Source organism: Necator americanus, chromosome IV (genome assembly GCF_031761385.1).
Source record: "Necator americanus strain Aroian chromosome IV, whole genome shotgun sequence".
NCBI lineage: Eukaryota > Metazoa > Nematoda > Chromadorea > Rhabditida > Ancylostomatidae > Necator > Necator americanus.
Window position 1 is genome coordinate 25,031,531 of NC_087374.1, and position 23,841 is coordinate 25,055,371.

Here is a 23,841-nt window from a genome sequence, read left to right on the forward strand (position 1 = left end):
CTAGATCTAGCAGACACAGCCGTGTACCGCGTGCAGTGAACCCAGCGACATGCTGCATTCTTATTTTTAGGGAATGAAAGAGATTAGCGGTGGCACTCACATGCTGCGCACTGGTTATGCGATCCCATTGGTTGGTCTCGGAACCTACAAACTTAGTGGAGAGTTGGTGTGTTTCAACCCCTTAAAGTCTGTAATAGATCGTGAATTTTGCAAGGAAGACGGCGGATTTGTTTTTGTTGGGAAAAGCATTTATTTACACAAGGTATTGCTAAAAGCATTTATCAAAACATCACGTGCCACCGGATTCTTAGCATTTTGTTTGAAACGTTTTCATTATTTAGCGTAATCCTGATTGTCAACGTTAAATGCAATTTTTTTGGGTCGTTGTTGTTTGCAAGACGTATTGCATTACATTTTATTTTATTGCATTGCATTTTTCGGCTCTAGTTAGAGGCAACATACCGAATCAGATGTGGTGAGAGAATTCGCGGAGGAAGCTAGAGATCGGGTTGTAGTTTGCGAGATCCGGGGCTGTTTCCCTCATCTCTCCTTAATCGCCGTGAAAAAAAGGGTTGAGAACAGCTTTATTTCCTGTCGGATACGTTAGAACGACTCTTCACGTACACGTTCTGGTTTCCTCAGAAGCCTCATCGGTTCATTGGTTTTATTTAAATAGGATGGTAAGAAGACATCATTAATCTTCAACCGCTGGATGCTGCACATACACAAGTGTGGCGCGTTGCAAACAAAACCCTCATAAGAACAGCGCCTTACGCACCGTTTTCTACGACGATTAGGGAAAGCGAGTGAGCAGAATCCCACTCCCATGCTACTCCCAGCAATCCCAATCCCATGCTCGTTTTCAAGTATTCACTTCGGAACGCTATAACTAACCCCAAAATCATCTTTATCGATCGAAATAAGAACTATTACAGTTCACGCATCTTTGCCAATGAGATAAGAGCTTGCTTGTTCCCGATGCATAAAAGTCCGACCTTTTGGAGTCCACGAACTTCCAGAACTTTTCGGCATTACCTCGGTATTGAAAGCTCTCACCTCTCAGGCAGCTGTCCAGATGTCTGGAAGAATAATAGTCGGTTGGCGAAAGGTCTGGCGAATACGGTGGGTGAAACAGAGTTTCGTAGCCTAATTCGTTTAACTTCAGTAGCGCCACCTTTGAAATGTGTGACCGGGCATTGTCGTTTGGGAGAATTGGGTCGTTCCTGTTCACTAACGCCGGGAGAAGAATTTGGGGTTTCCGCTCCATTTCGTCCAGTTCTTTGCAGCACTCCTCTGCAGTGATGTTCTCGCCAGGTTTCACGAAGCTGTAGTGGGTTACACCTGTAGCACTTCACCACACAGTCACCATGGTCTTCTCTTCGGCTTTGTGAAGTGCCTGTTAGCTTCATCCTTGTCCATCCACTGAGCAGCACGCTTCCTGTTGTCGTAACGGATCCATTTCTCATCGCACTCAACAATACGATAGAGAAAGGGATTGTTCTTGTGCGTAACAGAAGCGTTGAGCAGATCTGAAAACGCCGGTTTCTTTGGGACTCGCTCAGTTCATACGGGACCCACCTTTTCAACTTTTTCACCTTTACAGTTTTTTTTCCAAATGGCGGACGACTGTTGAATGGCCAACGTCTAGTTCCTAAGCAACCCTTCGAGTTGTTTTAATAGGATCATCTTTGGCGATTACCTTCAACAGGTGGTCCTAAACTTCAGAAGGGCGGCCGCGATCTTCCTTAAAGGCATCACTCCACAATCTGAGGTGGTACCGTATTCAGGTGGAGTTTTCGCTTACGGGATCGTAGATTATTGAGAGAAGGGTGGTATTCCATCCATTTCTTCCTAATTGCCGTAGAAAACGGCTCGGAAGATACGGCTTCAGGCGTTCTGGTGCACTATTTTCTATAGGGAATTCGACTGGAGCGCGCCAGCTTTGTGCGGCGCCACATCTTCCGGACCGTTTTTTACGGCAATTAGGAAGAAATGGACGGGATCACCCTCCCCTCCATAATCTACTATCCTTTATAAGAATACTCCTTCTGAAGTCTGCACCACGTCAGATTCGTGGGGTGATGCCTTTAACTTAGAGGTTCATATCGCCACAACGAAACCTTTGGAAGCAACTCCGTACCGTGGATTCGCTGATTCCCTCACTCGAAGCAGTGCTGATATTCCGAGCTGTCGCCTCTGCAGACCTACCCAGCTTGAACTCATGGAAGAAGATTTGGTGGAAATCTTGCCTGAACATACTATCTTCTGGGTCCTGGTACTGGCCTAATACTGATTTTCGTTCAAAATCACTCCAGCACTAATAACAACAACGAAATGCGCTACAAAACGGCCTAAGGTTTCCAATATTAAAGATAGGTGTAACAGGAAAAAAATTTGTCGTTAAAGATAAGGCAACGAAAAAGCTCATTATTTTTGCGCCAACCTAATAACTTCGGAAAGCCAATCAATATTGGAAAGCACAGCTGAAAAAAACGCGGTTTCACTTTCATTGTATTCACTCTCCTTAGCACGGAAAAAAGAACAAAGCATTTGGCATTACTTATGGCCACCCGATGTATCATGCCAGTTTTTTATCCTCCCAGGGAAATCTAAGATCAATTTGTCAACAGCGGAGAAATGAAGGTTCGGTTGGTTTCGAAATTGCGGTTTTGGAATAATGCGGAGCGTGTCATCAAGGGGCTACACCAGCCCCACTTCTCCTCCACTACATTTAAACAAAAAAAAGTGGTAAAAGCGGGGGGGAAGAGCAGTGGCACGGTATAATTTGAGCAATCAAACCGAATTTTGCCAAGTCTTCTCCCCTCATAGTAATGCAAAAACGTATGTGTAGATATCAGACTGGTAGAAAAGCTGTATTTTTTGACATTCGCCTTCTTCAAATGTGCAGTGCAAGGGTTAACAGTAAGGGTTTGGGTGGTTGTCACACATAGATTACATTAGAGAGCACTTTCGTGTTAATCTACGCATCCAAAATTAATTCCTATTGCTATCCAAATATAACCAAAGAAAGAAACTACTCGGATTGCAAGGATCAAGTTATGATGGTGTGTGTGACATATGCATGGCTATAATTGTGTCTCTTACCATGCAAGGTATGCATTTAAAGATGAAACGTGCTGTCGATGCCGCGTTGAGTGTTGGCTATCGCCTCTTCGATACTGCCAAGTTCTACTTCAACGAGGCCGATCTGGGAGAAGCCCTTGAGGTGATTTTCCAGTATATCTATTTGTCTGCACTGCTATGATAACGGTTGCTATTGGCTCACTCAGAAATAATGCGGTTTTTTCACCTCCACTGAGGGAGTTCTCGTAGCAAATGAGTGAATTTTGGAAGAGGGGCAATGAAAGTCTCTTAGAAAGATGGAGGAGAGTCTATATTAGATTATGAAAAGCATTGTTCATTCTGAATTTGAGATATAGAGGGAGCAAAAATTGTGTCGTATTATTTGAAGAGTGACGCAACATATTCTGATCCTTCGGCGCATGGAACTTGAAACGTTGAAGAATTGTTGTGAAAAAAGTAAATATTGTCAGTGCTTTTCAAATGTTTTTCAAGATCTCCCTTCGTCGACACAATCTTACACGAGAGGATGTTTTTATTACCACAAAAATTTATCCAACTAGTTGCGAGGACTTCTACGAGGAGATCAGGGGGATTCTGGAGAAGTCACTCAGCGATCTTCGCACCAGGTTCTGCTGTTTTACCGCAGGAAACTTTGTTATGATCACAAGTGTGGAAAATTTTTTTTCCTTTAGATACGTAGATTTGGTGTTGATTCACTTCCCGAAGACGAAAGATGCGACAACAAATGATCCAGCCAATGCATTTCACCGACGCAATACCTATCTAGCGTTGGAGAAGTTGAAATGTAGGGTGATGTGTTCATTATGATCTGAATTTTTTTGAAAAAGCGAAATTTTTAGCGGAAGGAATGTTGCGTTCCGTAGGTGTGTCGAACTATGAAATACGTCATATGGAAGAGATCAAGAGATATGCCCAGGTATGCCTCATTTAAAGTTCACTGCACTGTTTTATCCCAATTGTTGAGCTAAAAACTACAGAATTTTATAAGGATATGCCAGCAGTGAACCAAGTGGAGTTTCATCCGCATTTCACGCGTGTCCAGCTGAGGGACTACTGTGTAGGGAATAACATTTTCTTCCAGGTAGAGAAATAGTGAACAATTGATCAAGATTTTGTTTGGTGCCTTGATATAAAAAGAAGGAATAAATTGGAGTATAGTAATTCAGGCGTACTCCTCATTAGCGCGTCACAATCAAGAGCTGTTGGAGCATAAGAACGTTCTACAGATAGCGATGAAGTACGGTACATCTGCTCCGGTTAGTACATCCAATGAAAACTTCTAAAAATTTCTAAGTTGATCACTCGATCTATTTTTATGATTCAAATACAAAGTTAATGTTGTATGGCGGCTGATTTTTTTCCCTGCAATCAATGGAAACAATGTGCTTTAAAGGCATCACTCCACGAATCTGGGGTGGTACGGGTTCCAGACGGGGTCGCACATTGTGGGAAGAGGATGATTCCGTTCATTTCTTCCTGTATCACTGGGAACGGACGACCCCCAGGCATCCCGGGGTCGTCCGTTTTCGTGGGGTGAAGCCTTTAACGCTTTATTTCCAATCATTTTCAGATTATCCTTTTGTCTTGGGCACTCAGCCAAGAGGTTGGTGTCATTCCAAAATCTTCCCAACCGCAAAGAATAGAGGAGAATTTAAAGGTGAGGATGGTTTTCTCCTAGTACTGGCTGCAATTCTCTTCGGTAAATATATGATCGAGGAAAACTTGTAGAGATAATTATTTAATAGCTTCAGCTGGAACAGAGTAAGCGCAAAATTGCAGTTTGCAATGACATCTTTCCGATACATGCATGTAGATATGTCAGAAATCGGAATAAAATCTAAGCCGTCAATTAGAGGACCGGAATAAGCGGAAGTACTATGACTTTCTAGAAATTCAGCAGATTCATTTTTATCACCTCTCCATTCTACTACTTGAATATTCCTGAATCGGCCTCATTTCTGTCTCGATCATAAAATTTCGTGAAGATCTTCGAAGCTTTGATGTGATAATTCGCACGTGATAAGTCAACTCTGAAGGGTCCAACGCTATCTGTTAGATTTCCATACTCTGCACAAGAACGGCAGTGGTCGTGTTGTTTCTCATTCTGCTTTCGATTTACGACTTATTTATTACGATCGGATTTACAGCAGACTTAGGATCCACATTTGACTCCGCCCCCATTGCCAGCAACCACCGCGTAGTGATCTTTCGTTCGTAGTTGTCTACAAGAAGACAAAACTGCGTCGCTCTGTTTTAGCTTAATATTGCAACATAAGCTAGACCGTTTCGGTTTTACTCCATAGTTGGGGTGGAAAGAAATTGTGCAATGAAGAGAATTTCGTCGGTTGGGAAATTTCTGAAAAATGTTTACATAAATCTCCACGTCCTCTCTTCTTGAAACCTCGGCACTGGGAAGTATATTTATGCTTTCTTGGTATGATAACGAAGTTACAACGAGATACGTTGTTTTCATAATATATTGAAGCACTTTAACATTAAACACGGCAAAAGTTCACCTGATTGTTGATGCATCATACTTATTAAATTACCGACACGAGAATGTTCACACATAGTATGTAGTAAGAAGAAAACGACTTGAAGAACGGTGCAGTTGCGTAGGCGGCTGCGCTCGAAGCGGTGCGGTGGAGCGTAGCGGTCGAGATGAGACCTTCGCGAACTGCGGCGAAGAATGCTGCTAGCAAGGGTCGTCGTTCGATCCTAACCGCTACCATCCACCGCTTTGCTTCGAGCGCAGCCGTATACGCAACTGCACCGCGCTTCATGTCGCTTTGAGCTTACTATGCATGAGGTGTTCATATTTAGGTCGGTTAAAAACACATCTTGATACTCTTCCGACCGTAGGCCTTTCGCGGACGTTTAGGTGACTCTCGCCTGTTTTCGCTCTGATGCTGAATTCCAGTCATTTGTTACTGAAAACGTAAAATGCGAAAGGTCAAGAGTGGCTTCTTCTTGCACGTAATGGTTAAAGGCAGCATACAACGAATCTGAGATGGTGCGGATTTCATTTGGAGTATCCGTATACGGGGTCGTAGATTATGGAGACGGAGGTAGTTCCTCTCATCTCTCCTTGCATCACTGCAAACAGACGCCTCCAGAATGCTGTTTTGGGCGTTAGGCAGTAAGGGACGCTACGCGTGCAAGGGTGGTGCGCTGCAATAGAAGGCATCGTAAAAAAAAAACAGCATTCGGGGGACGGCTGCTTGAAGTGATTCAGGGAGAGATGAACGAAACCACCCCCCTCTCCATAATCTACGATCCCGTATACGAATACTCCACCTGAAATCGGTACCCGTGGTATATGCCTCCAACGCGATATTGCACTATTAACCAGAATTTTTTCCCTACACGGGAAAAAGTAACAACAAGAGAAAAGAAGGGAACAGTAAACAAAAAGAAATAGGAGAACCCTGGGCCCAGTGAGACGAGTTAAAGATCTTCGTATTTGCGGAAGTTGTCATATAATAAGCATAAAATGATTTATGAAGGAAGAGCGTGAGAAATTAAGCATTGACTTAAGATTATTGCAGATTCTTTTGTAATATTTCAACGATATCCTAAACTTTGATCATCGTTCTAGTAGCACCTTTGCGATTCCCGCTTTTTTTAAAAACAGAATATGCAGGTCGGTCGAAATTTTTTATTTATTCTGGAATATTGTGTCCTCAGCTGCGGCGCAGTTTTCAACCACAGTGCTCTCATTCACTGTAGGTTGAGTATGAATGGAGTCTCAAACAACAATAACAAATGTAGATTTCAGGCCACGGAGATAAAACTGAGCAAGGCCGAAGTTCACCTACTGGAAAGTCTGAATAAGGACAGGAACTATGTCCGGTGCGAAGGGTGGCTTGTAGATTGAATAACTACTTTGTTTACTAGGAACTTCTATGCTGATGCAATGAAAGATTGGTTTTGTTTTTTTGCAAATTTAAATGCGCAAATAGTTTTTTTTAGCATGGAATGAGAATATCTGTAAGCAGGGAAAAGTGTTCTTCCAGTCCTACTATGTGAATGATGCTTTTCATTAGTTTCTTGTTCAATTTGAAGCAGTATCATTCCTATTCTATGGGTACAACCATACTCTTTCACCTTTCTCTTTACCATACTCTTTCACCTTTCTCTTTACCATACTCTTTCACCATACTCTTCCTAGCTAAGTATTCATTTTGGGGTGACGAGAAGGAGGCTCCCACTGTCCAGGACCCACAGCGGTTCTGCTCGTACGTCATCAGCGACACGAGTCGTTATCGCGAAATATGGTCGCGTCGTGCTCGAGAACCTCTCGTAGACCCCATGTCAGATCCTGTGACGAACTTCGAACATCTCTGGGAGTCTTTTTCAACGCTCCTTTCATCTCGCCGTGACAACTGAAGAAATAAATCTGTAAGATTAGGGTCTACTGCAGAGCAGTGGTAAGATGCTTTGCCGTGACTGCGGGGTCGATAAGAGTCGGTAAGAGGTTCCGCTGCGAATGCACGGCCAGTCGATGGTTCGAAACTGCCAACCATGCGTTTCATGCCTCTGAAATCGATAAATTGGTGTTTGAGAGAATAAAACACTGACTTGATACAGTCATTGTGCGGATGCTAGTTTGCCTTCATGAAGCTCAAATGAACATGAATTGAAGCCAAACGTCGTTGCATTTCAAAAAGAGTGATTGGACAAATTTTTCAAGATCTTTAACTGCTACATTTGCAAGGAGTCGTTCTTTGAAATTATGACAAGATGTGCTTCTTTTAATGAGTTCTTCAAAATATTCGCAGATGTGTTCTTAACGAGTAGTGTGCAATCTTAGCCATCTATTGCCTACTGCCTTTTGTTCTCTCACTTACTATCCTATCTAAATAGTGCGAAAATAAAAAGAAGAGTAGAAGTGTCGCGTTTGACACTTCTACTCAATTTACGAGTCTCAATTTACGATTTTTATGCCTTTGGCACAGAAATCGTGAATTGAGACTCTAGTATAGTGAACAGTGTTAACGTTCAACACGAAATTGTGATCGGGCATCCATTAAATTTAATTCCCATCACGTAATTGAGCGGATCCTGAAGGATGCCAGAAAAGCAGAAGGAAAACAGGAAGAGGAACTCCAGTCAAACCAGGCAAATCAATAATAATGATACCGCTATCACAAAGAATGGGCTCGACTTATTATCCAGAATATTGTTCGCCTTTCTGTCTTTCCCGAACGGTTGGTTGCATGATTCAGTTGGAACTTGTCTATAGTCGGGTGAAAACGATGTCAACGCTTTCCCTGGGGTTTTCGTACTACGTCGATTTCGTGCTACGTTCCGTTTTGCTCCTATCGTATGGTGAGACTGCCACTCAGAAGTCACAGGGAACTTCTTTCACACAAACATGTGGAGGCCTTAATTTGATAATATTGTGACTAACGCGTAAATAGTCATTCCTGTAGTAACGTACTGTAGCTTCCTAAGAACGCTTCTTCTGACGTAAACTCCACAGAAAAGAGAAGCTAAACGAACTTCTCCTTCAACTTCATATGGAAAAGTCTGTAATTACAGAAATGTCAAGTTTGAAGAATGTCAAAGGAGGAGCTTTCAAGTTAAACACAGGCTATTACATTCCTCTTTTTGGATTTGGTACGTATACAGTTACAGAAAAGGAGGTGAGCTAAGCCATCGCTGTCTATAAGTCCTTTAAAATATTGGCATCAAAACTGTACAGTCCTACCATAACCCCTACATATTAGTGACGGAGAGAGGGATAGATTTCTACTATCTCTCCCGCTTTGCAATGGTTCAAAAATTTTCAACATTTCACAAAACAACTTGAATACTATAGGATTAGTCTATGCGTAATGCCTCCTTCACACCAGAAAAAGATCACTTGTTCAGAAGCTCGATTAGCCTCGCATTTGTAGCTTTGAAGAAGTGCCAAGCTTTGAAGAAGTTTCATTGCGGCGCTATGGTGACCTTCTACGAATTGATCACGTATTAAGTGCATAAAGTGCATGGCATCGATCACAATTCCCATGGGGATGCGCCTGCGAGCAGTACTTCAACTCAGAATCGTTTGAGGTTTACAAACACGTATCCAGCTACACAATGACTTGTGGGGGCTAGACGATGAATCAGCTGTTGTCATCCTCCCGTCAAATGTGGCACGAGTTTAACGATCTCGAAAGAGTGATATTGGTTGGGGCTAGAGAGATTTCGAACCATCAATCGATCGTGCAGTCACAGCGGAACCTCTTGCCAACTGCACTTCACCTACCGGAACCATACACTGCCTTTCGGTAACTGTATAATTGATTGTACATGTATCAAAAGAGAAGGTGAAATTGTTCAGAAAATGCATTATTACAGTAGTCAAAAGAATTGAAGACCTCGCAGCTACATGTCCATTCGGACGTCTTCACAATTTGATGTTACTTGATATTCAGTGTGATTGTCGTAGTAATCCTGAGTTCTAAAAGGGAGTACGTTTCAAAGCAAGCGTTGAAAACAGAAATGCTTCGCAATCGGGGCGATAGGGGAGAAGATGGTTATTGCATTCTGGAGGGAACAATCGCAGAAATTTCCGAGGTTTCCGAATCTGTCGGGTTTTGGAAGGCTGTTCAAAGTAGCGTAGTGAGGATTTGTAACTCCAACTACAAATCAGGGACTTGAACTATCAGCATCATCCAGGGCCATATGTCCGTACGATGTCTGCGAAAGTACATCCGGCGAGACGACCTGCGTTCCCCTTCAGAATGAGGACCAATACCGTTCAGACCAGCAAAATCTGTTCCCCAGCTGTTGTTGACTTGCTTGAAGGTTGCATTCTTAGACATTTTCTTCATTTTGTGGCCACCTGTAGCTCATCTCGTCGAACGCGTTTCGGCAGCATTGTCGCTATTTCACCTAAAATATTTACCGCTACTTATGAGCACACAGAAATTGAAGTGGGATCACAAAGAAGCAGGGTCAAGCTTGCGTTGAGAATTTCTCAACAGAGGGGTCGTAAAAGAGGTGTCAGAGCACGGAAGGGGTCTTAAGGCTTGACAGAAGAGGAGAAAAAATGAAGAGAGCAAGGAGAAAAGACGAGGGGACAGTCAATTTTCCTGTAATCACTGTTGATGGATAAAACTGTGTGCAGGAAAAAGAAAATAGTGAAAAAGTGCTTTTGAAGTGCTGCCTCGGCATTAGTTGTTTTTCCATTTTGAAAAAATGGAAAAATTCCAGTGGATCAAACTCTCAACCGTTCTTAAATTGTGAGACAACAGTAGGAAATGGTGTGAAAATGGTTTTACAATGTTTTCTCTGTTGTTTTCTCTCGCAGTACTTTATATTAATATCCATTAGTACTTAATAATATTTGCTACAATATATTATTTTTGATTTATTATTAAGCGTCCAATCTGTTTCTTTAATTCTGTTTATTTCAACTATTTTTTTCATTGTTACGGGCCTATATAAGAATGAACAATATGAGGGGGTCGTTTTCTGCAGGGTCTTCTATGGCGGGTCCTTTTCAGGAGGGTTTTTTCCCAACTACACGCTTGACCCTGCATGGAAGTGAAAGCAACAACTAGGAGATTGCAGTTGTTGCTTTCACTTCCATGCATGGGTTTGCAGTTCGGTTCCCATAACACTTTCATGCATGTTCCATTTCGGTTTCCATTACAAACCGTCTCCTTTAGCACCAAACATAAACATATCAAAAATGATCGCTGATCGGTCCCGAAGAAATGTGTGGAAAATAGGTTTGCGACGAGGTACGTCGAGGTCGGCAAGTTGGATCCAAAATGGGTGACTGACTCCAGAGGTGGGCAGAGGAGACTCCCCGAGGAGATTACAGAAAGCATCTTGAAAAAGTCGAAGAGCATCCGGCTCGACACACATCTATAGAGCACTACCATTCTTCGTGTTTTTACCTGCGCTTCAAGAAAAAATTGCAGGCGTTCAAATATAATACTATTAGCGCCACTGACCGCTATCAAAGCGATGATGCTCGGAGTATCTACGCAAGTAAAAGAAAGAAACCGAAGTTCTATCCAAGAAAAGTAGGACATAAAAAGTAATAACTAGCAGGTAACCACCTTGTTACTGCGAAGAAAAATCATTAATAGACCCAGCTTTACTAGTATTAAAAAGCAAAGGTGGGTCTTGTAAGAGAGTCAGTCGTTGGACTAGCCGAAACTGGGATCCACGAGGTGTCGGCTGCCTCGCAGAAGAACTGCCGGTCAAATGGTCGGCTTTTCCAGTTCTTCAGAGGCGGAGTATCATGAAACTGACGGTATTGGGGTCTCTGTAGACAAATATAGAATACGGGGCATAAGACACGAGTTTAAGCATTACATGGCTTCGCTGCAAATGGAGGAGCTAAGTAAGAAACGGTAGCACTTTCTTCACTTTGTTAATGTCTTTGGCACTAAATTGCCAACCGATGTTTTCTACTGTAAGTGCATTAGCTTTCAGGTAAAGCATGCAGTAAATGAGGCACTCAGGTGCGGTTATCGCCTATTTGACACGGCAAGGTACTACGAGAACGAAGCTGAGCTTGGAGAAGCACTGGAAGTATGCTCACTTTTGATTGCAACGGTTTTTCCTTAAAATGGTAGGACATTCTGGACAATGTGTTTGAGAGTGTGTTGTTACTATAAGTATGAGAGGAATAGCGAGCACAACGGCAACTGGGACCATATTTGTGCGTACTTAAAAATTCGTTGATTGTACAGTTGTTGGTTGCGCCGACTATGCCCGGTCATTATCATTTCGCGCGAGAGCACCAACTTCCGCAATTTTTAAATATTTTTGGAAGAGAATGGCAGAAAACGGTGCTGTTTGCGCATTGGAGCTCTGCGACACCACTCCTCACAGATAGATATTTTGCTCGAAATCTGCACCAAATATACAACTATAGTACAAAAAAATATCTTCAGCTAAGGTTACACCGAACCTAGGGAACAAAAAGGGAAAATCAATAAATAGATGAAATTGATTCTCTCAAGTGAAGTTGTCAGTCATCGTATTCGAGGTCGACATATACCAGAGCCGCAGCTAGCAAGGTTCGACTGGATCTAATCAATGAGTACTCAAAAACAAAAGAGTTCGATATTTTTGAATATAGCTCAGGATCGTGACCAGCATGAACCAAAACAACTGCTGAGAAGAACGTCTGGAGCAGAAACACACTGAATTCAATGATATCGATACAGTCGATTGAACTTCTATTTTATATTTCGTTTAAAGAAAGAGTCTATAATCTGTCCGAAGGGTCTAGGCGCAATGTTCGGAAGAAATTGGTCCGTCCTGTATAACACTGCGCATTTACGCACATAATAGTGTTCTCACGTAGAATATCTTGGTAATAAAAGCCGTTTCATATAAGTCTGATATGAAGAGTAATTAATACTGTACAAACATGAAACGGTTTTTATTACCCAGACAATGCATATGATAAAAACCATTTCGTATTTCAAAAACCTTAGAAGAGAAGACTTTTTACCCACTCTATATAAAGGAGGAAATCGTCTGCGTATGAATATTTTTAATTGTTTGTGCGCATGTATGTACCGTCCATCTTGTGTTTCTTATTATTGGGATGGTGGGTTGCATCCATGGGCAAAACAAGCGCTGTCCTTTCTCCACTTCTTCCTCGGACTGCTTCCTTCTTCTTTTTGAAGCAGTTTTTCACCGTATTTCCATATGATTGGTCATTACAAAGTGTATTTGAACCGTAGTGAGAAATCATGTAGAGAAGCAATTGTTTATTAAATGACGTAAAATTGTTCACAACATTAAGAACACGAAAGTTCGGAAAAAACAGTAGAATGTGGAGAAGAAGAGAAACCTTTCGTACTTATTAAAAACACTTCCAAATTTGTTTTTGAGTTCTCGGAATTCATAGCTCCAGAAAAGCAAAAAAATTTCCGATATTTCAAAACGGTAAAAAAGAGTTCGGCTCCTCTGGACTGAAGATGTTACATTTAGAGATAATATATCAATATAAGATAATCGTGAGAAAATTACTTTAATCACTGCGTTTGCAAATGCTAACGGTTGCAGATTGTTGGTGTAAAACAATAGCTTCAGTGACTTGGCGTACATAACGTGCACGCACAGGTTACCGCAAAAGAAGTTCAGTGAAGCTCTATTGAATGACGAGGCATACTCTCTTTGCGTGCCGTTTCCCAGTACTCTAGCTATATGTGTTCTATTGCGTAACTAGAATATTGGCTTTCCCACATAAGAACTTGGGTCCACACCTACAGCTAATTTTTAGTTTTCTGATATTGAATTCTAAGTTGACAGAGAACGAACCACGTTCCTTGTTTGTGTTCTTATTACCTCACAATCGCAAATAGTGTAACCTCCAGTCCGAGCCGCTGATTGACTTATGGTTTCTGGCGATAGGCCCAGTCAACCATTCTCGGAGTCGCGTATACGGGTCTGATTGCTACCTGCTCGCCGTCACCCTAGACGCATCTGGAATCTGAGGATACACGCACAGCTAGGCTACCTTGCACACTTATACAACGGAAATTACCCAGATATTGGAAGAGGTGTTGTCGTTCAGCACTCTGCCAAAACCCAACCCTAATGAAATAATATCTAGAGGGTGCGGGAATCATTGGTGACAACTCTCCGTTACGTTATACCAAAGTGGCTTTCGCTGTCGACTGATATCCAGTAAGCCGCTCTGTCCAAACTGCTAGAATATTTGCATGTGCCGTTTGTTTGCATGCATTCCACCAAACACTCATCAGATAACGTCCGCCATCGAAAACAACACGATATATTGCGTTGTTGCTGATGAGGAGAGCGTAGGAGGCAACGCAGTAGCTGCTAGGAACGACTACAATAACTTGGTGGAGGAATTTGGGTCAACGTCGCCGGGGAGCGCCTTTGTACGACACAACCTCATGTTTATGTAGTGAAAAGCTGTGAATCTGTCCCAGGCTTCTATCATGTCCGATCGTATCATTTGCCTCCGTTTCCAACTTCTCAACAAAAGTAGTTAAAGACAAAAGACAGAAGTTGCGATATTTTTCTTTCCCTGTCGCTGAATGCAGAAGAAAAGAAATGAAGAACTGAAATGAGTGAAACTAAGGACCTTCTTCCCAAATATGGCTTGACACGTGAAGACGTCTTTATAACGACGAAGTTCCACATAGATCCTGATGACCCAGCCGGTGGAGCTAGAAGGCTGGTTTTAAATTCTCTTGTAAAACTGAAAGTAAGGTAAGAAGCGTCCATCGGCTCTGATGAAACTGGTGCAAAAATTGGGTAATTTAGTTATATCGACATGGTCCTTATTCACTATCCAAAAGCTCTGAAATGTGATGATAAAGACGAAAAAAATAAGCTCCACCGTAAGCTTACTTATCTGGAATTGGAGAAGCTAAAAGGTAGTAGCTTAGTCACGTTTTGTTCACTTGCTCCCGCCATAATGTTTTGACCATATGTTCGATTGTTTTGTTTAATGTGTTCAATTTTTAGAAGAAGGGAAGATCAGGTCTGTTGGAGTGTCCAACTACGAAATTTCGCACATAGAAGAAATCAAAGAGTATAGTAAGGTAGTGCTGCAGATAAAAAAATTGACGACACATTCACAACTAAGTATTTCAGATGATCCCATGCTCTGATCAGGTAGAATTTCACCCTCACTTTACTCGAGAGGAATTGAGGCAATACTGTAAAAAGAAGGGGATTTTTTTGCAGGTTGGTGACAAACACTTTCGTGGGGTTTATAATGTAGAATCTTAGAGTTTGCAACGTGCAAAAACAATGAATATTTGTTGTTTGGATAATACGCAAAACATGAAATGTTAAAGAAAAACTCTAGTTGCTATCTAGGTACTAACAACTGTACTTAATATACATTCAAAAGGATGCATTAGTATGTTCTGTGTCCCGCTTGAAAATCTCACTGAATAAACTGTGTGTGTGTGTGTGTGTGTGTGTGTGTGTGTGTGTGTGTGTGTGTGTGTGTGTGTGTGTGTGTGTGTGTGTGTGTGTGTGTGTGTGTGTGTGTGTGTGTGTGTGTGTGTGTGTGTGTGTGTGTGTGTGTGTGTGTGTGTGTGTGTGTGTGTGTGTGTGTGTGTGTGTGTGTGTGTGTGTGTGTGTGTGTGTGTGTGTGTGTGTGTGTGTGTGTGTGTGTGTGTGTGTGTGTGTGTGTGTGTGTGTGTGTGTGTGTGTGTGTGTGTGTGTGTGTGTGTGTGTGTGTGTGTGTGTGTGTGTGTGTGTGTGTGTGTGTGTGTGTGTGTGTGTGTGTGTGTGTGTGTGTGTGTGTGTGTGTGTGTGTGTGTGTGTGTGTGTGTGTGTGTGTGTGTGTGTGTGTGTGTGTGTGTGTGTGTGTGTGTGTGTGTGTGTGTGTGTGTGTGTGTGTGTGTGTGTGTGTGTGTGTGTGTGTGTTTGGTGTGTGTGTGTGTGTCACGAAATCACGAAATCAGACGCCAGAAGGCTATAACATGGGTTGGGACGGTTTCCACGGCGTTGAATTGGTGCGCAGGCGCCAGATAGCTATGAAAGGGGGCAACGGACGTAGAACTGTTGTGCCATAATGCAGTATTATTGCGAAGTAACTTCGTGTGCATGTCGCAAAGGGTAAATGGGACTTGCAAGAGTTTCATACTGGTGGTCACTGCACGCGTTGCTTTTTACCTCTATGACTCTTCTGTGCGTCTGTTTCTTTACACGTTTGCCTCAAGTTGGTTACAATAACTTCTTCGGGAACTGAAAACACGCTCGCAAACGGCTGCTTAAATAGTAGCCAACAGTTTACATGATCTGACGAGGAACGTTATCTTTATCAGTACGATGTCGTTCACGTCATTTTATATTTGACGTCATTCTTTGGTAGCTGTTGGAGAAGCAGGAAGAAAAGCATAATTTGAGTAATGCTTTAAAATTGTATCTATATTATATTGGAATCGAAGGAGTATTTGTATTTGTAGCTAAAGTTTGAATATTCTCAAAATGTAGAACTGACGCGTCCAGAAAGAAAGCTATGAAATCTGTTCTCCTTTATTTGTAGTAAAAAAAAACGTTGTTAGAAAAACAGAATTCTGATTCGACAGAAAATATCACCACGGTTAATTTTTGATTAATTTGATTAATAGATCAGTGAAGGCTAGCGAAGGAACACCAAAAAAAAAAGTCTGAAGTCCAGCATTAGCCGAACATTCAGACTGGTACATTACCTCATGTCTGGACAGTGGTGAAAAGGTAGAGTGCTTGCTTACCATGTGCATTGCGGTGGTTAGGCATCACAGCGGTGCAGAGTTTTGCATCATCATGAGTAATTTGGTGACATACAGGCAAACACACAGATACACATACACGGACTAAGCGCGTTATTATGTATAATGTATGATCATGTACCATGTATGATCATATATCATCATGTATCTACATAATATCGTGTGTGTAGGTCTGTGTATGTTAGTTAAGAAATTCCAAAAGGGAACGAGAAGGATCCCACAGATTGGTGCGCTACCTTGCATAGCTCCGAGCGTGACAAGTTCGAGTGAGTTGTGAAGAAGAAATGAGACGTTGTGAGCATAGTTGTTGTTATGTTATGTTTCATACCAGTCTGAATGTCCGGCTAAAACCGGACTTCAGACTTTCGGTTCCACTTATCCACCAGCCGGTCTTCCAGTTTTCCTTCCAAATGCGTCAATTCTACATTTGGAGAATATTCTAACATCAGCTACAAACACTCTTTCGATGCCAGAATAATATAGATACAATTTGAAAGCATTACTCGAAGTATGGGTATTCCTCCTGATTTCCCCCAATAGTTATCACAGAATGATGTTTTAACATAAAATGACGTGAAAGACATCATCCTACTGATAAAGATAACGTTCCACGTCAAATCATATAAACATTTTGCTACTATTTGAGCACCCGTTTGCATGCGTGTTTCCACTTTCTGAGAGCGGCATGCTACCAACTTGAGGCGAATGAAGAAGGAAATGAACACACGGAGGAGTCATGAAAGGTGAAAAGCAACGCGCGCAATGGCCACGGCTATAAAACGGCTTTAACCATTTATTTTTTGCGACATGCACGCGAACTTATTGCGCACCATTTCGATTCCGCGGGATTCGTCTCACCCCACCTTATACCTATCTGGCGCCGGCGCACCAATCCGACGCCGTGGGACCAGTCGCACCCCATTTTATAGCTATCGTGAACCCGTCGCACCCCCTCCTATAGGTCTATAGGTACCTGGCACCGGTGGACCCGTCGCACCCTCTCCTGTAGGTATCTGGCGCCGGTGGTCCCGTCACACCTCCTTCTATAGGTACCTGGCGCCAGCGGACCCATCACACCCCCCTTCTATGGGTATCTGGCGCCGGTGGACCCCTCACACCCCATTTTATAGCCTTCTAGCATCGAGGCAACAACTCGACGCCGGTGGACCCCCCTTTTTGAATTTCGTGACTGACACACACACGTGACAGAATAAACCCTTATTATAATTATACATTACATCATATATTTATTATGATGAAACATCATGATTATACATCATGATGTTTCATAGTAGTAACAACTGCATGTGTTGCATATCACCCCCATGTACTTCTTGGTATATCTATTTCCCTGCGCCTTTGCTGACGTTGCTTTGGTCTCCTCGTCAGAAACTGGAAACACGCACGCAAAAATCTGCTTAAATAGTGACTCATATTTTGCGTAATCTCATGTAGAACATTATGTTTATTAGTACAATGATGACCTTCACGTCATTTCATGTTAGCAAATCATTCGGTGCTAATTGTTCGGCGAAAACAAGAGAAAAACCCATCTTGTATCACCTGAGCTCCCGTTGTTCATCGATTTGCTCTAACGGGCACCAGTAACGTTTCCATACTTCTCGATCGCGCGCAAATGCTGCCTAGTGCTATCTCTCCTCGCGAGATACTCAAAGAGCGTCGTTCCTTTCTTTGAAGGAATTCGTAAAGAGGTCTGACCATCAGATCGGCGTTCTTCCTGCGGGTATCCCCCCTTTCACCGCTCTGGTTCTACGATTGTTGTTGCAACGCATCACGTGTCCGGTCCACCTAATTTTGCTTTCCTTGGGATACGCGGCAGCGTCTCTGATCTTCGATCGACGGCGTAGAAGTGAATTTCGAATCTCTTTTTTCGCTTGGGTAAAGCTGGTTACTCCTAGCATCACCCTTTCAGTTTCGCGTTCTATGACGCTGATCGCATTTTCCTGCTGCTTGCGAAACGTTCACGTTTCTGAAGGGTAGGTCAGAGCAGGAAGAACGGTGGTGTGAACACGGAGCCGGATGTTCCCGGTCTTCACTACACCCTCGATGCCACTGAATGCTCCCCAAGCCACTCCTTTCCTTCTGCCCAGCTCGGAGGTCAGGTAGTTCATCATGTTGATCTCCCGACCTATATACACACAGCTGAAGTATTCAGACGTTCGTTCCGTTGAGCGTAAGTGGGAAATCAGAGTTTCCGGAGACAGGCGTCTTGGTGGTTTTGGAACTTTCGTTTATACTCGTCGTCGATGTTATCCATGATGGTATCTCCCCAAAAGCCAAAAAACGAAGCGAAGAGCTCTCGGTCGATGATGGAATTTCGCTTTAAGGACTTCGCGGCTTTTTCTCCTCTTTGTGTAAAAGAGAATCTTACTCGAAGAAGGCGATAGTTCGATCCCGTATAAAATGTTAGTACAACAGCGACATTCATCAGGCAAAACCTTTCACTGATGATGATGTGGTTCATTATGATACCCTCCATCGAGAAATTCCCACGTTAAGGGTAGAGAGGAGTGCTTCTGGAATTGCGAATACCCATGGATGATCTTAGTCGTCATGATGAACACGGAAAGGCTCTCCCCCTGCTCATTCCATTGAAGGCCGTTGGTTCCGATGTGAAGTTCTCCAGGTATTCTTCTGGGGCCAATTTTGGCGCTGAATTTTGGCGTTCACGAATTATGATCTTGTAAAAAGTATGATTCTCCACGTCCATATAGAAAGTTTCAACTTCTTGTTCTTCGTGGCTTGATGTTGGAGCGTAAGCTTACGAAGATAGTCAAAACTGGCGTTGAACCACTTCTCATCCGTAAACGTCCGATTCGAGGTTGTAGCTTGTTTGAAAGAGTCGGTGTCTATTGCCATATTCGCGTTGACGAGGATACCAAGTCATCTACTGTCGCGTGCTCCCAAGAATAGTTCTTCTCCAGCGTCATACACGGCGTTCAGTGGGTGGCGTCACCCCTTCTCGGCCAGTCCGATGACATCGTACCTAAGCTTTCTAGCTTGTATCATCAGATCCTCAATGGCCGCATCCGATGCAAGCGTAAGGGCGTCATAAGTACAGATCGTCATCCTAGTCCTTTTCCGTTTCGGTAGCCTATATGACTCCTGCAACCTCGTCCTTCCTGGCGCTGCCGCATTATGCCTTCTCCGAAATCAGGAGACTTCTTCCACTACCATTTTGCATATAAATTTAAAATCCATGGGCAGGTTGTGGGCCTCTAGTTTTTAAACATGAGTCTCGGAGAACATTGCCCCTCCCGGAGAGAACGAGTGGAGCTTATTTGTTGGAGACGACTCCAAACCGCCTCCCTTACACCTCCCAGTCACTTGACTAATTTGGCCGGACCGAGGTGTGGGATACGGTAGTATTATAAGCCGATCCTAGCAGAGCAGAAAGAGAGAGTCCATCCCCTGAATCCACCTTGAAGGAACATAGATATAGAATCGAGTTTGAATACACTTTAAACGTAGTCACTGACAGAATCAAGAATGAAACAATGAAATTTCGTTCGATCATCATTTCAAATTAAATTTCTTCTAAAAAAAAGAAGGGAAAAGGGTGTTAGAAGTAACACAAATTTAATTTCATGTAAAGCCAAAGAAAATTAAGTCACTATTTTTTTTTTCACTTTCTGATCATTGTATATTAGAGGAGTAAGTACGAAAGATCAGAAGAAGCATTTAATTTCGCTTTAGGTGAGGTGGTTAGGTGAAAACGGTGCATAATTGAAGTTATCGACTACTTTTTAAATCCCATTTTATTATTATCTCACTGTGAATGGGTTCATGAAGCCCATGTGTTCTATTTAGTTATCCGATCGATGTCCAGTTTCATTGCTGAACAATGCTTGACACGTGTAATATATAATAGAAAACATACAATTTAAAAACAGAAAAACTCTAGTTTTTCCCAAATATTGCTCCAGCTAATTTAGGCGTTCTCCTCTATGGCGCGTTTTGCACCTACTTTAGTGAATGAACCAGTACTTGTCGATATAGCAAAGAGACGATTCAAAACGGTAGCGGTAAGATTGGTTTCTAAACTCTCCCAGGAAATCAACAGCTTTACCAAATATCTATGCTCAGATCATTTTGCTTTCATTCGCGGTGAGCCAAGGAGTAGGAGTAGTTCCGAGATCGATCGTACCTCGCGAAATCAGGGAAAACTTTGAGGTTCGACTTCCTGGACTTCCGGACTTTCATATCACAACATGAAAAGTGCATTCCAACTCATTTATTGTAGCGCCCTCTTTGATGCAACTAGCATTTTTAAAGACAGCGGTCTTTCACGAGTGCACTGACCTCGAACAGATGATTTTATTGGGTTGGGGAATAAGTTCGTAGCGTTCTTATCAAGGACATTCATTTAATCAAAAATCATTAATATTAACAACAAATTAATCGATTATGATTATCAATTCACGACTTGTTTGGCGACCGTTCTCCTTCAAGAGTGCGGTTAGGCGCTCTTCGTCAAAGTCAGAAGGTCTTCTGCAACGAGGCGAGTCGTCGACGTTAAAATCGCCATTTTTGCAACTTTGCGAAGAACAAATTCCGTGCTGTAGACTCGCCTATGACACCTTCTCCGTATACGTTGCAAATGTCCCGGGCTGCTGCAGCAACTTTTTGGCCTCGATGAAAAGCGAAGAAGAGCAGATGTCGAAAATGTTTTTACCTCCCGGATACTCCATTTCTAAGCCTCAAAAGTAATTAAGAATTAAATTACTCAAAAAGACAATCAACACAGTTTTGTAGAGCAGAAAGAGCTCTAACGAATGAATATTACAAACTTTGTCAAACAGCAAAAAAATCTGTGTAAAACAAAGAAAATATAAGAACGCTACGAACTTAGTTCCCAACCCAACAGAAAGTAAACGTTTCTTGTTCATGTATTCACATACACCAATGGCCAGCAAAATTTTAACCCAATTAATTGTCAGCGGAACCTGGCGCAGTCCTTTTCGTCGGGGATAGCACATCAAACATGTCGTTCTCCTAATACAGAAAGTGGAGAGTCCCGTTATGGTTCAATCCAGGGAACACCAACTGTGTCTTGGATTCGGAAACTCGCTAACGGAGATGCAAATCAGAAGATGAATCCTTCTTTGACAATTTTCGCCGCATCGTTCCAGTGTCGAATTGCGAAGAAAAGGAATCTAGAAGTTATACGGGGAAGAACTTAATCGAGGTTCACAATTGGTTGAACGGGGAAAATCTTTCTGAGTTTATCATGAAACCTTCTAATAGTCCAAAAATCAAGCTTTTTACTCTGGATGTGAGAGTAATTCGGTAAACAGCATTATGAAATCGACAATAGCACTGTCAGTAGAAAGTGTTTGTTGATAACGTTACCTAAAAGCACTGTGGAGGGATGAGCAGAAAATCATCCGCAACTTCTGTTTTGATCTCTTCGGCTCTAACTCTCACCGCCCTCCTCGTAATCACCTGAGAAAAAATGAACATGCCATTTCAGAACCTCTAGTTTCTAAGTGTAAGAACTACCTCAATACTTCACTTTCAACAACTTGGAGATCGCATTCGATTCATCTAAGACGAAGGTGATTTAAGGAATGCTTGTACAGCAAAGACTTCCACAGTAAATAAGCAAAGATCACTTGCGGGTAAAGAGCTTCAGTAAGCAATCATATCACATCACGAAACAAGCAAGCACCTAATCAAAACGAAATCTGATTGTTTTCGAAGAAATTTGTTAATGGTTGGTTTATGATTAAAAGCGGAGAATGTGATGTTAATGAAGAAGCGATGAATTCGTGATCACACACATTAAACGAATGTACTGAGCATTCCAACAAGGTATATTAAAGTCGGCAAGTTGGATCAGCGAAGAGTGGCTGGCTCCACACGTGGGCAGGAGAGACTTCTTGAAGAGCATATAAAAACATCGGTGTCGTAGTGAAAGAGGCGGAAGCACAGTGCACGCGTCCACCTCCTTAACACCGCCATCGCTTTTTCTTTATACGTATTTAAAAAAATTTGGACATTTTGCAAAGAGAAGAAAAATGGCATGAGGGTGACGGAACACTACCTGGAAGGTGGTTTTCAGATCCAGTTCCATGCAATTAGAAAAAAAGTTCTATCCTACATCAACGATCGATGATCAGAGACGCTGCCTCGATTACTAAGTGAAGTAAAAGTAGGTGGGTCCGACAAAAGAAGAGGGTCTTAAGGGCTGTCGTTGAAGAAGAGTCGTAAATTACTGGGTTCCACGAGCTTCGGGTTGCATAGCAGGAAGATGGAAGAAGTGAATTTCTTAGTGTGTCACATCGTGTCTTTCTCAAGCCAGGAGAAGTCACAAAAGATGCCAGTGCTATCGGACTATACATTCAATCATCATTTTCTGAGGGCGCGCGAATCACTTTCTCGAACGTCTTTCTTGCTATGTGGTGGTGATGAAGGAGATTAGGGGAACTCAGAACTGCGATAGTACGGAGTACTCCTGATCACTTTGATTCTCGTTGTTCCTCGAACTGGAGCGGGCGCCACTAATTCTTCCATTTGTCTCTATCGCAAGGTCACCGAGTGGTTTCTCCTTTAGCGTTGCGCACGAAAAGCATCAAAAATTGTTTCGGCCTTTGTGAAGATGTGTGACCACGTGGGTCCACGGTCTTCCTGTAATGTTTTTAATATCGCTTGGAGCCCTGTCACCGCTGGTGATGGTTTTGGATTTGTAAGGGAATTGCTTGGTCTTCATCATGATGCTCGATAACTTCGTCACGACTTCTATCCACCAAAGCAAAGATGTCAACTTTGAAAACTCCCCAATTTCACTTTAATTTTGTGCAATTTTCAAAAAGCTATCGTTTGAATCAGTTCATATTTAGCTGTTTTTCTCTTTGTATTCTGTTGAACTACGTGTTTCACGTTGTTAATTTTTTGTGCTTCGTTTTGGATGTCATAGACGAATAAGTATCCCTGTCATATTGATTTTCAATTTTCCCAAGCCGGTAATTGAAACGCTTTTATTTGTTTCTGTCAGGTGCGAGAATGTGTCGCATTTTTATCGAAAAAAAAAACTGGAAAGAATAATAAAATATAAGGAAAGAATATCAAACACTTAGAACTGAGGCAATGGAGATTTAGTGGCATTGCTCCAAAAAGGTAGCAATTGGAGACAGTTTTTGATAGAAACTCCTAGAATTCTGTAGAAACATTGGCAGACGTATGTTTGCTCACTCTGTTGAAGAAGAAAAGGGATCAAATAGCTGGAAAAGAAAGCTTTGAGTCCATGAGGAAAGATTAGAAGGAACTATATTATTTTTTGCAATTGTACGGTTGCATTGGTATATAAGGTAGAGGTGCATCGTTGGCATAAACCAAACATTGAAGGTTGTACTCCCATTCTAAACATATAAAAACATATATTTAGGCCACAAAACTAGTGCTTGACGGAGAGGAAATCGAACTGTTAAAAAAACTGAACCGCAACCACAATTACATCCGCTGCACTGGATGGCTTGTAGAGTGA

At 42.3% G+C, this 23,841-nt stretch overlaps 2 protein-coding genes across 6 annotated transcripts; one reads left to right on the forward strand and one right to left on the reverse strand.

Annotated features, from left to right (window-relative positions):
- Positions 1-73: 73 nt before the first annotated feature.
- On the forward strand, positions 74-23,841 carry RB195_002614 (uncharacterized protein; the record flags this gene model as incomplete). 5 transcript variants are annotated; one of them, XM_064199959.1, is made up of 19 exons in its annotated part: positions 74-166; positions 3,128-3,226; positions 3,577-3,710; positions 3,777-3,889; positions 3,945-4,021; positions 4,094-4,186; positions 4,272-4,361; positions 4,676-4,762; positions 6,884-6,957; positions 8,176-8,315; positions 8,650-8,753; positions 11,548-11,646; positions 14,183-14,313; positions 14,368-14,480; positions 14,572-14,648; positions 14,701-14,793; positions 20,291-20,380; positions 20,442-20,528; positions 23,743-23,841. In XM_064199959.1, 19 exons carry the CDS (start codon positions 74-76, stop codon positions 23,839-23,841), a joined length of 1,893 nt encoding a protein of 630 aa, XP_064055837.1. The 5 variants fall into 5 exon arrangements, with proteins under 5 accessions (XP_064055837.1, XP_064055838.1, XP_064055839.1 ...); XM_064199960.1 differs by having other exon boundaries at positions 20,291-20,374; XM_064199958.1 differs by lacking the exon at positions 8,176-8,315 and adding an exon at positions 8,351-8,436.
- RB195_002615 (uncharacterized protein) lies at positions 18,317-19,424 on the reverse strand (the record flags this gene model as incomplete). Its single annotated transcript, XM_064199961.1, has 3 exons — positions 18,317-18,497; positions 18,888-19,007; positions 19,312-19,424. 3 exons carry the CDS (start codon positions 19,422-19,424, stop codon positions 18,317-18,319), a joined length of 414 nt encoding a protein of 137 aa, XP_064055842.1.